Below are 17,101 nucleotides of genomic sequence, written 5' to 3' on the forward strand. Positions count from 1 at the left end.
CTACTTTAAAGAACAGATGAAATTAAACTTCTCTTCATCATTTTTCTTGAACCACTTATTTTCTCCTCCTGTCTCCATGGCTACAGACCTGTCACACTGGTCAGTGATTGTTTGATTGGCCCAGTTCTCATAGCAGACAAGCCAGTCACTGACCCACAGCCACAGACCAAGAGTGCAGCTGTAGCGCAGTCCCAGCCAGACGTGGGATGTGTTGGCGTTCTTGGCTTTCTCCTTCACCAATTCCTGCTCTTCAAGGTTTGTGATGGAGACCAGGTCATGATGATACGTTCTGCAGTGATTTAAGGCCTCCTCCCAGTTTTTAGTTTCATTGATCAGGATGAATTTATCTGCAATGGCTGAACACAGGTTGGTGCTCTCACTTGGTGCTGGCAGTTTAGTGCCAATTACTGTTCCTGTTACAGAGCACAGTAGTATTTTTGTGTAGCTCGATTTATTATGAGTCATGTTATTAAAATTATATGGAACAGATACATATGCAGTACATACATATAAATTTATAAATTATTTTAAGCTTTACGTTTTTCCTCTTTCAAATCTTCTTGATTTACTGTGTTAAACTAAAGTCACATTTATTCGTTAAGTAAGAATACTGACAGAAAGCAGATGTCAAAGATGAATCTTTGTAAATCTCACCATCATAGCAGCAGAGAGGTTTTGTTTTGTTACAATCATCAGAGCTCCATTTTCCTGGTTTGTTTAATGCAGTCATCGCACATTTCCTGGTGCTGTTGTCAGTTTTACTCGTCTCTTCAGGTAATTCATAAACACTTTCCCAGAGTCTGTAAGAAGAATTACTCCCATCTGACCACCTCAAGGTGTCTCTGAACAGGCCGATCCACAATGGTAGTTTATCAGAAAATTTACTGACTGAATTATTTAACTGTTTCACTCCACTGGCCAGGTCTGTGTGATGTTCTCTGCAGTAGCTCTGAGCCTCCCTCCAGGATGGTTTAGGAGTGTCAATGAAATGGAGTGATTTGTCTTGTTCTGTGGAATAAGGAGAAAAACAGTTGGAGGACATGTTTTCATTCTGGATGTCAGAAAATGATTTTTATTCTTACTGAAAACAAGAAAATAAAAATAATTTGATATCCTGTAAATTTATGGTAATTAATTATCTTAATAATGCTTACAACCTTCCAAAATGAACTAAAGCTATCAACATTATAGAAATATGCTCAGGATGTCTTTATGCATTTGTTTAATACAGTTTGTAACCACATGATGGTGCAGCAAATCAATGAAACGAACAGTCTGCACTGCTCTAACATGAGAGGCAGAGGAACAAATGTGTGAGGACAGACATTCAAGTGAACTGGAAAGCAAACAATGAAACACTAGCAGTAATGTTATCTCTTCATTTCATATTCATTAGAGATGAGCTACACATATGTGAATATATCAATAATTTGCTTGACAGAATGATATGCAAATGAATACAATTATTGTCACATATTCTCACCATTATAGCAGATAAAAGCAAAACTATCACCACAACCAACATTCGTCAACCCTCCAGGGCTTTCAATCACTGCACAGTTCATAAGATAAGTGACTACAGATTCTGTGTCTCTCCATTGTATCCATTTTATCTCTTCATCATTGAACTCCACTCCTGGCAGAGACCAGCGCCACCTCCTCTTTTCTTTTCCTGAGATGCTGTACAGCCCAATCCAGGCTTTTCTTTCATTCCCTGTACAATTTGTGTAGAGTCTCTCCATATATGTCATATCAGGCACTGTGGCCAGGTCTGTATATCTTTCTCTACAGTAGCTCTGAGCTTCGTCCCATGTTTGAGGCTCTTTAATAAAGTAGTACTCAAAGTGCTGGCATAAAAACAAGGAACACAGACCTAAAAACAAAAATATACTCTGTTCAGAAATGTACTGATGGCAAGAATATTGTTAATAAAATTATATCAGGAGGGCAGAGTTCACATACAGACTACTCACACATACCTCTGCATATGAATTTGACTTTAAATACTATTATTTGACAAGTTTTGTGAGCAGTGATAAAGAAACACTGCACTAATCTGGAGTGATTCAAATGTGCAGATTTTCTGCTAAAATGATCGACTTACCCATTAGAATGAGCAGAGAAAGCCTCCAGTGCATCTTTGCTCTGTTTGATGAAACTAACATTTTAATGTTGGGACTTTTTTTTTCACAAATGGAGAAAAGACAGTTAAAAAATGATCAAAGTTAATATAATTGAACCGTTTTCTTTAGTATACAGAATGCAGTCTGTTCTAAGGAAGCACAGTAGAAGATGGATGGAAATATGGAAATGAAAGAAGAAAAAAGTGCAGATGAAATTAAAATGACTGCGAATAAACGAGAAGCTGAGACTTTTTGTTTTAGTTTATAAAATTGTTTCATTGAGTACATAGTTATTACACATATTAGGCTAACTGTTTTAACAAAGGTTGTTTTACTGAACAGCTATTTTATCACTGCCTTATTTTACTGTTTGTGTTTCTATTACTATAACCGCCCTCCTTTCATAGCAACAACAACTTTAAATGAAAAGTAGAAATTGTGGAAAAATTTAATTTTAATGACCTGCTGGAGCGTCGGGGCTCCTGAATGCCAACTGCTTTTAAATGTCACTAAAATTGCAACCACATACAAGAGAGTCTTGTTGTATATAAAACCAGAGGATTTTCACATTATCCATTCAACGTGTCCCAGAGTGCTTTATCCTTCCTCTAGCAGGTTCGCAAAACTCACATAGAAATTGCTAACAACAAAAAGTGATCGTCTGCCAGAAAGTGATTTTTGATGTTTCTATGTGCTTTTATGTGTAATGTCTTTGCTTATATTGGTGAATAGAGTGTACTCAATAGGATTTATGAAGGGCTTAGATATAAAATGAAGAAATGACCTGTTATTCAAGTATGTTTATTATTGCACATACATTATAATATTTTTCACAGATTATAAGTCAGCAAGTCATTTACAACAGTTTAAATATGGGCAATCATTTTCTGGCAATCAGTTTTTGGCAGACGATCACTTTTTGGCACAACACCGGCTTTTGATTGCGAGTGGTTTTTTTCTTGGAAGTCGCAACAACAGGGTGGGAAGGAGGGAACAGACACCCCACACGGTAGAGGGAGAGGCTCCTGCAACGCTCGCTCGGAGACCGGAAAGAGCCAGAGGAAGTTGCGCTTTACATAGAGGCTGCACGCTGGAACGGTGAGGAAAATAAACGACAGAAAACGTAAAGGACAAAGAAAGTGTGTGCAGTTTGTCACACAGTGTGTCTGCTAGCTAAAAGAACAGCTGCTGTATTTTAAGGGAGAGCAAAGAATGAGCAATAACTTCACTCAGATGGAGGAAGATGTAAGAAAGAGGTAGAAACGTCCTCCAAGGAGCTACTTTCACTTTCTTACTTTGAGTAGATTTCAGAGCCTGTACTTTTTTACTTTTACTTGAGTACAGAAGTTGAACCAGTACTTCAACTTTTACCAGAGTAGTTTTTAACACAAGTACTTGTACTTCTACTTAAGTACAGAATGTCAGTACTTTGGCCACCACTGATCATCATTAATATCAATTTCCTATATTACTGTCTGTGTGTGTGTGTGTGTGTGTGTGTGTGTGTGTGTGTGTGTGTGTGTGTGTGTGTGTGTGTGTGTGTGTGTGTGTGTGTGTGATAGAGCTGAGAGAGAGGCTGTTCATTACAGTTTATCACAGCTTACTGTAATGAACTGTAATTATATTAGCTTTACAGCTACAGCTTACACACTTATAAAGCCACAGACTGAAACTTCGAGGATTCTTCAGATAAAAGATAAACATGATGAAGATGATAAACAAAAACGTCTGTTTTTTTTGTTTTTTTTAATACATTTTTACTTTTATGTTGCTTATATATGTTTTTGGGAGGAGGAGGATGGTGCCTGTGTTTGGCTTTGCCGTCACTGCTGGCAGATCGCCTGTTGTTTTTGCTTTCATTTAGATGCTGGCATGCTTACCAGCCTACGATGATCTTGCTGTTCTTTGGGTGTATGTTTGGCAGACTCTGCTGAACATCTGCACTTATATGACTCATTATGGTGCTCCTTTTTTTGCATCTTGTTAATGCAGCCTCTTGTTTGCCTCATCTTTGATCCCCTGTAAAGTTCAGACTTCAGTTTAAGATCTTGGTGATCACTTTCAGAGCTCTGCGCAGTCAAATGTCTGCATACATTAGGGAGTCCTTACACTCTAACTTAACTCACAGACCACTGAGGTCTTCTGACTAAAATCTGTTGGTGGTTCCTCGCTTTAAACTGAAACCTAAAGGAGACTATGTGCATTCAAGGTTGCAGCTCCTAAACTTGAACTTGGAATGCACTACCTTTATCTGCATCTGCAGACTTTACTGAATTTTTTTAAAGAGCTCAAGCCTTTGTGCAGGCTTGCTTTTAACTAATGGTTTGTATGTGTTACTGTTTTCCCTTTGATTGTTGTGAAACACTTTGTAATCTTTATCAAGAAAGGTGCTATATAAATGCATTTTACTAACTTATTTTTAACATGAGATGTAGTGTATTTCCTTGTATGTTTAAAATTTACTCAGATGCAATCAAAACTATAATTTAAAATTATATAATATAATTAAAAACATAACAGATATTCGCAGCATGTGCTTTTCATTTCCTTTCTCTGTTCTTATTGTTTCAGGTTTTGCAGCATTTTTTGTCTCGAGCCAGTGGCAACTCTATGCCACTCCTAATCCAGGGTGCATCCTTTCATTTATTCAGTGCCACAGGTGCACTGAGGGTGTCCAGCAAGACCAGGTAAGACCTTCCAGTTTTCTACAAGCAATTCATCTAAAAAACAAAAGGGTGAGAAAACTAAACTCTCAATTTAAGTAAAAGTATAAGAAATACAATTTATAGAAAGAATTACCTGGAAAATGAGGAATATGTGGGATGAATTGTAGAAAAGATGAGTCAATATATAATTAAAATCAATTCTCTATGGAAAAAATATTTCTTCAAATAGTTATTATAAATTTATACATGTGGTGCCCAACCTGTCTTACAGATATTAGTTCCAAATTACATAAGATAGTGTTTATTTGTCACATGCGCAATTATACACAGTACAATGCACAGTGAAATGTATTTTGTACCTGCAGCCATATATACCTACACATATATAAATAAGGAGAATAAAAAGTAATTCACACTATATACTATACACTATACACATGGAATTATAGAATATTATAATATTTACATTGTGCAATAATGGTCCAGTTAGGGCTCAGAGTTGAGCAGACGGATGGCTTGTGGGTAAAAACTCTTCTTCAACCTTTCAGTCTTAGTCCTCAGGCAGCGGTAACGCCGGCCTGATGGGAGCAGGGAGAAGAGAGAGTGTCCGGGGTGGCTGGGCTGTTTTAGGATCTTCATGGCCCTCAGCCTGCACTGCTTGGTGTAAATGTCCTGCAGGTTGGGGAGGGTGGTTCTGATGGTCCGTTCAGCTGAACGAACCACCCTTTTTAGGGCCATGAAGTCCTGCTTGGTGCAGTTTCCCATCCAGGTGGTGATGCTCCCACGCATGATGCTCTCGATGGTGCAGGTGTAAAAGTTCCTGAGCACCTTGAGTGGGAGCTTGAAGTCTCTCAGCCGCCTGAGGAGGTAGACAAAATTACATGTCAGGAAACAATAATAGGTTTAACACATTAAAATGCTTCATTATGTCACAGAGAAAGGCTGACTGTCTGTGATTTAAACCTTTGTCTTTTATAAAGTTCACTGTCTCTGTTGTGGACCTAAAGACAAGTCTTCAGGACTTTGCTGCTCAGCGTTTCCTGCCGTGTGACGCAGTGACACACTGTCAGCTCACCTGTGCAGGTCTAAATATAAATGAAAATAGAATGTATTAAAAAAATCTAATAAAGTATATACAAATAAAGGTGAAGATGGGTGAGTATTGCATTTTGGTGAATGAATATTGCACATTATAGGAGGAGTAGATGTTCAGTATGAACAGTAATATAATCTACACATAATAATCTACACTGGCAAAAATCAAATCTGACACTGACGTAAAGATTCGGCACTTTTTACTGTTTAAGTAATCAGTGCTACAGGACACAACTGGGCAACAAACCACACCTGTCAGTCACATGTTCCAATTCTTTTGCTACCAAGGAAAAATGGGTGGGTTTAGACAAAAGATGCCATCTTCTGAACTGTGTATCAGATCCATATGTATCCAAATGTCAAACTGAAATGTTTTTAGTCTAGCTCAAAAAAGATGGGATTGGCCTCAGTGTTCCACTACTTTTGAAGGGGAGTGTACATATTATTATTGTTTTGTTTTTTATTACCAAAGGCAAACCACATCCAGGGCTCCAGATTGCAAGCTGTCTGTTGTAGATGACAGTTTGAATTGAACTGTAACAGACTTTTACCACCAAACCAGTTTGTGTATCCTATTCAGGAGAGAGTTGTTTACCCATGTATTAGTGTACTGGTAGTTCAGATTCAACAAACCATCCTTTCTGGAGACATGTCAACCATGGATTGTGGTTGTTTTAAAGTCACTTGGATGTGTTAGGAAAACATTTTTTTCTCTACAGTATACTTACAATATAGTTGTTACGTCTTGTGGGCCTGGGGGACAAGGGAGCAACATACGATCAGAAAATAAAATCAAGAAAACAAACAAAACAAACAAACAAAAAAAAACAAAAAAAACCCAAAAATCGATAAAATAAACAATGCTTATTTACAAGAGAAATTTGTGAGCCACGACACAAAACAATCTCCAAACAGGAGACGCCCTGGGTGGGTGGGTAGGTAGATAGAACGCAGCCATAACAATAGTTACTTATGTGGGATGTTTGATATTTGTTCTTAGCGTGCACTTTTGATTGCATTTCTCTGAGCCTATAGTTTGAAATTCTGCAGCATTCTTTGTGTTTATTCCACCCTGAAAAAAAATGCTATTCCTCATCAAAGAAATTTTTCAGAATTAAACTAAGTAAATCAGAATATTAAGGTTAAAGAAATACAGCTTTTTTTTTTTTTTATTCTGAGGGAAAACACTCTACTAGAGCTGTTCTTATACAGTAAGTGGTTTTTACACGCAAATACAGACAGTGTCATTCCTACTAGTACAGTGCTGGTCATAAAATTAGATCATGAAAAAGTTGATTTATTTCAGTAATTCCATTCACAAAGTGAAACTTGTATATTATATTCATTCATTACACACAGACTGATATATTTCAAATGTTTATTTCTTTTAATTTTGGTGATTATAACTGACAATTAATGAAAACCCCAAATTCAGTATCTCAGAAAATTTGAATATTGTGAAAAGGTTCAATATTGAAGACACCTGCTGCCACACTCTCATCAGCTAATTAACTCCAAACACCTGCAAAGGCCTTTAAATGGTCTCTCAGTCTAGTTCTGTAGGCTACACAATCATGGGGAAGACTGCTGACTTGATAGTTGTCCAAAAGATGACCTTTGACACCTTGCACAAGGAGAGCAAGACACTAAAGGTCATTGCTAAAGAGGCTGGCTGTTCACAGAGCTCTGTGTCCAAGCACATTAATAGAGAGGCAAAGGGAAGGAAAAGATGTAGAAAAAAGTGTACAAGGAATAGGGATAACTGCACCCTGGAGAGGAATGTGAAACAAAACCCATTCAGAAATGTGGGGGAGATTCACAAAGAGTGGACTGCAGCTGGAGTCAGTGCTTCAAGAACCACCACACACAGACGTATGCAGACGTGGGTTTCAGCTGTCGCAGTCCTTGTGTCGAGCCACTCTTGAACAAGAGACGGCGTCAGAAGTGTCTCGCCTGGGCTAAAGACAAAAAGGACTGGACTGCTGCTGAGTGCTCCAAAGTTATGTTCTCTGATCAAAGTCAATTTTGCATTTCCTTTGGAAATCAAGGTCCCAGAGTCTGGATATTCTAATTTTATGACCAGCACCTGTATATCAAATGTCTGAAGTACTCATGAACAAGGTAGCTCATCTAGCAGAGATGTGGATGTACTGCACAGCAGAAGGTTTTACTTCAGTTTTCATTCTTCTACTTGTTCTGCTTCTCTTTTACAGAGTGATATTTCAGTGTCTGTGGTTGAAGTTCAACATACAATGGCAATAATGCCTTTGACAGACTGGGACAGCGGTCTCTTTGACTGCTTTGAGGATGCACGTACTTGTAAGAAGAAAATGAAATTGATTCACATACAAATTAAATTTGTATTTTCAGGGTTAAAGGCAATTTTTCTCATTTGTAGTCTTTTGCTAGTCAGTACAATATTCTTGCTGTATTTCTGTGTTTTTCAGGCTGCTATGGTTTCTGGTGCTGTCCCTGCCTTGCCTGCTCTGTTTCAGAAAGCTTTGGAGAAAATGGATGTCTCCCCTTATGTGATATACTTGGTACTGGTGTATTAGCAGCCATTGGGATACCTGTTTGTGTTCCTCCTGCAGTCTTGTCTGTAACGGCTGCCATTAAAAAAAAAAGGCATGAGACGAGGACATACTTGAAGTGGAAAAACAAAAAGTAAAAAGGCTAGTGGTTATATAGCACCTTCCTACTCATGTGGAGTACTCACAGTTCAGCTTAAGTAGGAATGATAGGTCTCATTCACCCAATCTCATACATTCATACAGCATTTTCATCTATGCCTAAATGCTTTTTGTTTAGCATGCACAGACACATGCTCAGAATCTTTGATATGCAGACTAGAGGAGCCAGGGATTGATCTAACTTCTGATTAGCAGATGACCTGCTCTGCCACCTGAATATGCCACAGCTGTAATGTTTGTCTTGTTTTTCTGCAGGGGTCTCTCTGTAGGGACATTGCAGTTTCCTGTTTCTGTGAGTGGTGCTCCTGGTGTCAGATGCATCGTGAGTTAAAGCATCGTAAGAAAACTCCACCTGTTATCAACGTACAGAATAGCCCTGTTGTCCACATGCAGCCTATTCCAGTTGTCCAGCCACCAGTTATGATGATTCCTGCACAACCAGGTCCAGCTGGTTATGTGGTTCAACCAGGAGTGGTTATGCAGTCGTACTGACGATCGCCAGTATGGTGCTACACAGAGTTGTTTTGTTGTTCTTTCAGTGAAAGCAGAGAATATAATCATTTTGATAAATTTCTACTGATTTCCTTGTAGTCGTGAAAATTATTTCTATTAAGCATTAACATTTAATGATTGTTCACCCATTTGAAGATTAGTTACAAATTTAGATTTACTATATAGTTCATGTAAAAATAATGTTTTATGGACTTGATGAAAACATGAAATCAGACCTTTTGTCCTCAGTTTTGTAATCTAATCCTTTCAACTTTAACTGCAAAAAATAAATCCAAGCATTTGTTACTAGAAAGCTTTATGTACAGAATACACGGCGACAGCGGAGGATTTCACTGTCGCTAGACGCTTTATGGGGAAAAAAAAACCTCGCTAAGTTGTCAACACTGAGCCCAACTGAGGCCCAGTTGTTTTTCCGGTGTTGGGCGAAATTCTGATCCCCCCGTGAAAATCTGTTCCCCCCTGTGTCGGGAGAGCGCAGCCAGAGAGGCGGATCCGACTGTCTTCACGGCGCTTCTGATCGATTTCTCGGTAAAATGACAATGTGAAAGACTTGCTGGTAAATTAATTTGTTCCCATGTCATGAAGGGGGAACACAATATTGTAGTGATTCTCTTAGTTAGAGAGCGTGTTGATGTTGTGGGATTTCGGACTGTTCGGGAGGTTCGTGAAGGCAGCATGGAGAGAGAGAAAAAGACCGAGAGCTTGCCTGTGTGTGTGTGTTGCTGTTCCGCTGTTGTTGTTGTGGTTGGCGTGGCTGTGGCCTACAGCAGCCGTTTTTCTGCTAATAAAGACGACCTTTGTTGTGAATATCGCCGACTGTGGAAGTGTGTTTACAACGTTACATTGGTGTCAGAAGTCAAACTGCTAACCGTCGGCTAGCCCTGCTTCGGCTACCTCAGTTGACAGTCGACAGCTAACTATGGCAGCGCAGCGAGATGTGGCCGGGGCCCGCCCGAAGATCAAGAGAGAGGCTATGGACAGTGACTTTGGGGGCACGCTGGGTCCTGAGGGAGCGGACAGTGCCGGAGAGCGTTTGGCCCGCCTCAGACGGACTGCCAGAGGCCTGGCGGCCGCCGCTGGCTTTAGCCCGTTGACTGCAGGAATATACGCGGGCGCGGAGACGCCCGCCCCGAACAGCGCGGGGCCCGTGCTTGGCGATAGTGGCGCCCGGCCCTGCCAGGCAAATGTGAAAACCCCCAAGTACTCCGGTAAGGCTGACTGGGAGGCCTTCCATGCTCAATTTGAACTGTTAGCGCATGCTGCGGCCTGGTCCACAGACACTAAAGCACTCCAGCTAGCCTTGTGCCTCACTGACGACGCTTTGGCATGCCTGCTGCTGCTTAGCCCAGCGGAGAGGGGTGACTACAGGGCTCCGGTTGGTGCTCTGCAGCGGCGGTTTGGGCAGTGTGGCCAGCCTGCTGTCCTGCGGTCCGAACTGACGAGTAGACAGAGACAACCGGGTGAGCCGCTTCGCGCTTTGGCTAATGACATTGAGATGCTAGCGAAGAAAGCATATGCCCACATGCCCATCGACGTGCAGAACGAGCTGGCCAGAGACCAGTTCATCCGCGCCATTATCCCTGGTGAGCTGCGCATCCAGACTCAACTTTCCCACCCCCGCAATCTGCACGAGGCCCTGGAGATGGCCTTGGAGAGGGAGGCCGTGGTGGCTTCTGCGGGGTGCGACCATAGCGAGTATGACCCGGTGGTGAGGGCTGCGGTGCCGGAGGCCCCGGGCCAGGGGGTGCCAGCTTGGGCGGCCGAATTGACCGAACTGGTTCGAGGCGTGTCTCTACAATCTTCACGCCGCGGTGCTCGTCCTCGCCGAGACCCTCCTGTTTGCTGGACGTGCGGACAGCTGGGCCACATCAGCGTGCGATGCCCAGACCGTGCCGGTGTTCAGGGAAACGCCTCAGGGCCTGCGTAGGCGGGACGGCGCAGGCCCCCTCTTCTGTGTCCCAATCCGCCGGGGCGCCGGTGGACAGAGCCCAACGGTACAGCTGGGGGTGCGGGGCTCAGCTCCCCCCAGAAGCAGACGACAGCACAGAGTCCGCGAGGGTGGTGGGCTGGACGCGTGCAGGGGATTTTTGTCACATCCCCATCACCCTGGCAGGGGCTCCGTGCACAGCTCTGGTCGACACTGGCTCCACTGCGACCTTGATGAGACCTGACGTGGTGCCGGTAGGAACCCAGTTGGAACCAACTACAGTAAAACTGCGTACAGTGACTGGTGAGTTAGCCCCGATGTTGGGAAAAGGACTGGTCCCTATTCAGGTGGGGGGCCTGGGAGTGAACTTGGAGGTGTGGGTGGCGGCGGTGCAGGACGTTTGCATATTAGGCCTGGACTTTCTGCGGGCCTCACAGAGTGTCTTAGACCTGGGGAATAACACCTTGTCAGGTTGTTTTTCCATGCAGAACAATGAAGGAAAGAAGTGTCAACAAAGATGCATCTTTAATTAAAAGAAAACATTAGTAAAATAACTTGAATACAGAACAAAATGAACATGTTCACGGCTTTGGGGGGTCACGCCGTTTCATGTCCTCCTTCCACTCCTCCACAGTCTTCCCACCGACAGCCGCACAGTAGGACACACCTGCAATGCGAGTGTGGCCAGTGTCGAGCCTTCTAGGCTGGCCACACTTGCTGCAGGCGTACAGCCAGCGGGCTTTCTGTCCTTGGGGGGGGCCCTGCCCAGCAGCAGCAGCAGGAGGAGCCTCCGCCACCTTCCTCTTCCTGTAGGCGGTAGTGCAGGGAACACCCGGTGGTCCAAGAAGAGGAGCCGGGGGAGCGGCAGAGCCTGAGGTGGGCAGCAGAGGTCTCAGCAGAGATAGAAGAATGACAGTGACGGGTCGAGGCTGGTCTGGTGGAGGTGGCAGTCCCCTGCTGGAGGGTCCAGGCTGTTCCTCTGGGATGCCGGAAGTAAAGGGCTGTCCTTGTCCCACCTGCTCCAAGGACAGCCCTTTAGCTGCTGGGAGAGGCTGGTCAGCAGCAGCTGGAGCAGGAACCATTCCAAGTCCCTGCTCCTGCACAGCCCTCTCGCAGGATTTCTGGCGTCTGCAGAACCTGAAAAATCAACATAAGCTGCCTTTAGACTCCTGATCTGCATCCTACGATAAACTTTAACATAGAGACAAAATAGTTTAATGTCAGTTCTTATACCTCTGATACCCGGGCTGACCTTCAGGACCATGGACCTCATCCTGAGAGTAATATAAGACACAAAAGGAGGGTGAAGAGGAAAGCAGCATAAAATAGGACAGTTTACACAGTGACATCCTCATTAGCAATGTGTGTAGCACAGAGTGTTACCTTAGAGTCTGAGGAGTGCTGAGGAGCAGGAGCCTGGACCTCAGGGGCCTCAGGAGGGGCATGTTGATGGGGGGCAGCTGGAGTAGATGGCTCAGACTTGGGTGCTTCAGCTGGATCAGCTGACTGAGCTGCTGCCACTGTGCTGGTGGTCGGGGGTGGATCAGGTTTAAAGATGGTGGGGTCCCCGACGTCCTCCTCGATCCCCTCATCCACCTCCATGAGGGTGTCAACGGCAGCAGCCTCATCCGGAGTGTCAGGGTCCAGGCTGACATCCTCAAGCACGACGCCTGTTTGCTGGTACAGGTACTCCACCCCGATAACATCGCATCGCCAGAGATGGAGGGGGAGCCTCATGGGGAGGAGCAGCAGGAGCTGTTGTGTCCACACTTGGATCCAGCTCCTGTGAGGCCTCCAGCAGCTCCTCATCTGTTGGCTCCTCCTGTGATGAAGTGGTAGGAGGTGGATGCAGGTGCTGTGAGCGAGGTGCCTGTACGTCAGAGGCTGCTGAATGAAAGAGAAACAGATGATTTAGTTCACGAAGAGTTTGATTTTTAAAGTAAAGACAGAGTAGAAGCAGGAGAGCAGAGAGACACAGGGGCCAGGGGAGGACGGAGTGGAAAGTGTTCAGATGAAGGTGGAGGACTGCACTTGTTGATGGAGGAATGCAGGAAGGTGGAGGAGAAGCCACGTGTTTAAATAATGAGATTAATTATCTGAGGGTGCTCTGATTAGCTGTGATGTCAAAGCTGAATGGCAGCAGCTCAGTTAGTGAGCAGAGAGGAAACCCACCGAGTATTTAATGAAACACAGACCTTCATCTGCTTTCCCCTCTTCTGTGTTTGCATCAAAATATAAGAAAGAAAGAATAAAAACAGCAGAGAACATGAATGCAAGTCTTTCTGTTATAAAAATGTGACATGGATAAAAGTTCAGTTACTTACACTCCTCAGTGTGAACTGCTGCCTGAACCAGCTCTTCATTTGTAGGTTCTTTAGATGTCCTGGTGGGAAGAGCTGGTGTGAAGGAAGCTAGAACAAGAACACACAAAAAATGAGGTTTGAAGAAAAAAAGCAAACAGCAGTTTTGTGTTTTAGTGAAGCAGAACTTCAGCTTACCTGGAAACGCAGGTTTAGGGGCCGCCAGTTTCTTAACTTTTGCCTGCGTTTCCACCACAGACAGAGAACGTCGCCCGGAAACAGAGCCTGCAAACCTGAAACAGGACACAACATGAGCATTTCTTCTTCAAATATGTTCAGGTGATCAAAGGCAGACAAACACTAAATGAAATGCGTACTGTGAAGTGCTTTTGGGCCCCATCTTTGCAGCTGAGACAGAGGCTGTGCTGCTGCTGCTGCTGCTGCTGCTGGTGGCGGCTGTAGCAGCACTCGCTCTCTGTCGGTCTCTCTTCTTGACATAACGGACGGCGTTCTCCATCTGTGACCCAGGAGCTGGTGCCGTCCTTCGCAGGTAGTTGACAAACCTGCAGAGATGAGGCAAACTTAAAACTTATAACTGAGGTTATTCAGGAAGAAGCTGACTTAGATGTTAATATGGAAATAATTTTATCTCAGCTACAACATACCGTTTCTTCTTGGGCTCCTGAGACTCATACAGGCCCTGCAGGGTCTCAAATTTGAAGTCCCCAAAGCCAACAAGAGCCTGTCCCTCCTGACCAGGCTGGAGGGACTTCGCACGCGCCTCCTCAAACGCACGGTGGAACCTGACCGCCTCCACAAAGTCAGGGTACGCTGAGGCGTAGCGGGTGAAGGCGTCCTACGAGCACACACAGAAGTGTTAAAGCTGTCATCAGACTGTTGAGTATGAATGAATCTGGCTGACAGAGCCCACCTTGTTGGCCATGAGTGGGGACTGAGAACCTGTCCTCTCTCGCTCCTTCTGGTGGGAGGCAACCAGGTTGACAGCGTAGCCCACGTCGTTCTCCATCAGCCAGTGGAAGGTCTGACCCTGGTAACGGCCAAACTGAACCTTCCACCGGCTCAGCGTGAGGGTGGCGTTGCTGGCATCGCCACCCTCTGAGGCAACGTGGGCACAGGCCTCTGCACCCACCTCCTCCGGACCCTTTGCCCTGTAGCCTCCTTGCTGAGGGGGTCCTCCTAAATTTAGGATGCTCCATCTAAAGAGAAGACAAAAGTGTGACTGCAAGAGCGCTTCGAGATAAGTCAGAAAGCTGCTGAGTGTGTGAGAGATTAAATGGAGTGATTACAGTGAAAATTCAAACTCACTTTTTCATTTAAAAGCTGCTGAAACTGTTTTTGAAAGAAAACTCACTTATTCGGTTAAAAGCTGGTGAAATTGATAGGAGAAAACACAGTGAGTGAGAATCATGCTCACATCATGCATTTATCATTTCAGTCATTTTTTAGTCAAGTATAAACAAGTTCTAAGCAGCTACAGACGTGATGGAGTTTGGCCGTGTAACAACAAGTGAATATATACAGTTTAAACGTATGAACTATACCACACTCACTGACAGTGTGTTTGATAAATCGCAGTAATATTAATAAGTGACTGTGTGCGGACGTTAAATCCCAGCCGCTACATTAGCTAAACATCGTAAAGCAACAAATAAAGTCAGAGTAAACAAACAGCTCGGTTAGCTCAGAGAACCTCCTGCGAGTCTGAAATAATAGATTTGTGAGCGGTTTTCTCAGTTTTTCCATTAAAATAAAGGAAAGAAAGAAAAATTGAATGAATCTGTACTTACGGTCTGTCCGAAGCTCTGAGCTTTCTGCCGGTGTCGCGCAGCGCCTTCTACCGGTGTCGCGCAGGTAGTGTCACAGGAGCAAATGGAGCACATGGAGCAAATGGAACAAATGGAACAGAGAACAACGGCACCCGGGAGGCGCGCAAGGCCGAAAGTCACTGGTTCAAGACCTGCTTGGGACAGGAATGTTAGCTAAAGTTAGCATGGAACAAGAATGAAAGATAAACTCTGCTGCTGTTAAACAATGTTCCTGCTGTACTTTATCAAACTATATAATACATACTTCTGTATTATATCTGTGCAACTGTCTTTCAGATTTGTAGTGTACGTATATTTATTAATGTAATTTGCACCACTCTACTGCACAATGTCAGTCTTACTATTACTTTTCATTACCTACATTTTAATATTTTTTAATAACATAAAAACAGTAATAATATAATCTACTTAACACTTCTAAAAATCAATACAATATATTATCAACAAAAGGGTTTTTACTGATAACAAACATAAGTACTTACAGATATATTTTCAAATGGTTAGACAGCATGTTTCTAAGATTTGTAGGGCTGAGCCCAATAATTTCATCTAACTTCAGAAGCAGGAAATTTGGTCATTCATGTATTTATGTCTTTAATCCTTTAGTTTAATTGATGTGTGTCATCTGGCTTCATGATAGATAAAGCTGGGTATCATCTGCATAATAATGAAAACTGATGCTGTCACGGCTGGTGCAGGCAAGGCAGGGAGGACCCCAATGCAGGACACAGCGATAGCAGGGTTAGAGTGAAGATTTATTCATAATGTATTCAATGAACACAAAAACAGCAAACTTGAAACTAGAAAACAAAACACAGACGAAAAACTGACAGGGACCCAAACCCTGATCTAAACAACACTGAGACTTAAATACACAGATGGAACGAGGGGGAGTGGAAACAGCTGAGCACAACAGGTGAAATGAATAAGGCTAATAACACAGGAAGCAAAACATAACACAAATCATAGGGAACACTGGACTGCCAAAATAAAACAGGAAGCGACTAAACATAACAGACGTAGACCTAACACCAAAAAACTTGACAAGCGGAATATAACACAAAAACAATGAGAAGGGAAACCAAACAGCACACTCAAACAACAAACTGCGAAACTAAACTATTAGAAACACACCCTGAAAAATACAACAAAAGAGAGCTACACAAAAGAAACTCAAAACACTGGGCCACCAGCCCCAGACCCTGACTGTATTTCTAAAAATACAGCCTAAGGGAAGCACGTATAGTGTGAATAAAATTGGTCCTAGCACAGAACCCTGTGGAACTGCATGAAGAAGACTCCCCATTTACATGAACAAATTGGATTCTATTTGATAAATATGATTCAAACCACTGCACCGCAGTACCTTTAATGCCTATGGCATGCTCTAATCTCTGTAATAACATATTATGGTCAACAGTATCAAAAGCTGCACTGAGGTCCAACAGAACAAGTACAGTGATACTTAAGGTATGCAGGTAGCGTCTGGGAGAGGCCTGGGTTCATCTCTAGTAGAACTTCACTTCAGGGAGGGTAGGGATATTAAGTCCTCATGGACCCAAATTCAAATGAACTAGCAGTTTTCTTAAAATGGTATATTTTGTACATGTGGTACAAGAAAGAAAAACCAGCTAACTGCTTTAAAGTCTTTTCCACAGATGATTCACTCTATTAAAGCAACTACTGTCTCAGGTCCACTGGTCACACACAAAATAGAGAAGTATAAATACAAGTAACAAAACCATTCTCATGCATAGACAGACATTAAATGCTGTTTTCGCGAAGCTTCAAGCTTGATGCTGATGAAGGTCTGTTGGCAGATGGAAGCAGCTCTGCAAACCCTCAGAAAATCATATTAATGGCACCTGTGACCATTTAGAGAACTGCACTCAAATGCCTTGATTCCCAATGTGGCAGCACCATGGCTCATTAACATCACT

General features: G+C 43.2%; 4 protein-coding genes across 5 annotated transcripts; 1 reads left to right on the forward strand and 3 right to left on the reverse strand.

Annotated features, from left to right (window-relative positions):
- Positions 1–4,102, reverse strand: LOC115796673 (uncharacterized). The gene is made up of 5 exons (XM_030753036.1): positions 4,004–4,102; positions 1,721–1,847; positions 1,484–1,552; positions 790–1,008; positions 1–356 (listed from the first exon to the last, which is right to left on the reverse strand). The coding sequence occupies exons 1-5, from the start codon at positions 4,100–4,102 to the stop codon at positions 1–3; spliced, it is 870 nt and encodes a 289-aa protein (XP_030608896.1).
- A 445-nt stretch (positions 4,103–4,547) lies between these two features.
- Positions 4,548–9,075, forward strand: LOC115796674 (cell number regulator 5-like). Its single transcript, XM_030753037.1, has 5 exons — positions 4,548–4,554; positions 4,695–4,810; positions 8,098–8,203; positions 8,332–8,503; positions 8,814–9,075. Exons 1-5 carry the CDS (start codon positions 4,548–4,550, stop codon positions 9,064–9,066), a joined length of 654 nt encoding a protein of 217 aa, XP_030608897.1. The 3' UTR covers positions 9,067–9,075.
- A 2,452-nt stretch (positions 9,076–11,527) lies between these two features.
- LOC115796676 (caskin-1-like) lies at positions 11,528–13,632 on the reverse strand. Its single transcript, XM_030753038.1, has 5 exons — positions 13,513–13,632; positions 13,339–13,425; positions 12,398–12,901; positions 12,248–12,288; positions 11,528–12,151 (listed from the first exon to the last, which is right to left on the reverse strand). The coding sequence occupies exons 1-5, from the start codon at positions 13,630–13,632 to the stop codon at positions 11,596–11,598; spliced, it is 1,308 nt and encodes a 435-aa protein (XP_030608898.1). The 3' UTR covers positions 11,528–11,595.
- A 25-nt stretch (positions 13,633–13,657) lies between these two features.
- Positions 13,658–15,254, reverse strand: LOC115796701 (uncharacterized). Of its 2 annotated transcripts, XM_030753084.1 has the most exons (5): positions 15,123–15,207; positions 14,641–14,701; positions 14,246–14,531; positions 13,980–14,170; positions 13,658–13,877 (listed from the first exon to the last, which is right to left on the reverse strand). In XM_030753084.1, the coding sequence occupies exons 2-5, from the start codon at positions 14,646–14,648 to the stop codon at positions 13,658–13,660; spliced, it is 705 nt and encodes a 234-aa protein (XP_030608944.1). In that variant the 5' UTR covers positions 14,649–14,701; positions 15,123–15,207. The 2 variants fall into 2 exon arrangements, with proteins under 2 accessions (XP_030608944.1, XP_030608943.1); XM_030753083.1 differs by having other exon boundaries at positions 14,641–15,254.
- Between the last annotated feature and the right edge of the window lie 1,847 nt (positions 15,255–17,101).

The sequence above is a fragment of the Archocentrus centrarchus genome, chromosome 18 (genome assembly GCF_007364275.1).
Source record: "Archocentrus centrarchus isolate MPI-CPG fArcCen1 chromosome 18, fArcCen1, whole genome shotgun sequence".
In the NCBI taxonomy this organism is placed as follows: Eukaryota; Metazoa; Chordata; class Actinopteri; order Cichliformes; family Cichlidae; genus Archocentrus; species Archocentrus centrarchus.

Bases quoted from the DNA above. Each gene is read 5' to 3' on its own strand.
- LOC115796673 (XM_030753036.1), bottom strand. From the start codon at position 4,102: ATGCAAAAAAAGGAGCACCATAATGAGTCATATAAGTGCAGATGTTCA. The intron at 1,848-4,003 runs GTAAGCATGCCA...TTTTTATGCCAG, and splicing joins AGCAAGATCATCGTAGGCTG to CACTTTGAGTACTACTTTAT. The intron at 1,553-1,720 runs GTACAGGGAATG...TGAACTGTGCAG, and splicing joins GGAGAGACTCTACACAAATT to TGATTGAAAGCCCTGGAGGG.
- LOC115796674 (XM_030753037.1), top strand. The intron at 4,811-8,097 runs GTAAGACCTTCC...TCTCTTTTACAG, and splicing joins AGGGTGTCCAGCAAGACCAG to AGTGATATTTCAGTGTCTGT. The intron at 8,504-8,813 runs AAAAAGGCATGA...CTGTAATGTTTG, and splicing joins GTAACGGCTGCCATTAAAAA to TCTTGTTTTTCTGCAGGGGT.
- LOC115796676 (XM_030753038.1), bottom strand. From the start codon at position 13,632: ATGCTCATGTTGTGTCCTGTTTCAGGTTTGCAGGCTCTGTTTCCGGGC. The intron at 13,426-13,512 runs GTAAGCTGAAGT...TTCTTGTTCTAG, and splicing joins CCCTAAACCTGCGTTTCCAG to CTTCCTTCACACCAGCTCTT. The intron at 12,902-13,338 runs GTAAGTAACTGA...TCTTTCATTCAG, and splicing joins AGCAGTTCACACTGAGGAGT to CAGCCTCTGACGTACAGGCA.
- LOC115796701 (XM_030753083.1), bottom strand. The intron at 14,171-14,245 runs GTGGGCTCTGTC...GTGTGCTCGTAG, and splicing joins CCCCACTCATGGCCAACAAG to GACGCCTTCACCCGCTACGC. The intron at 13,878-13,979 runs GTATGTTGTAGC...TCATCTCTGCAG, and splicing joins CAGGAGCCCAAGAAGAAACG to GTTTGTCAACTACCTGCGAA.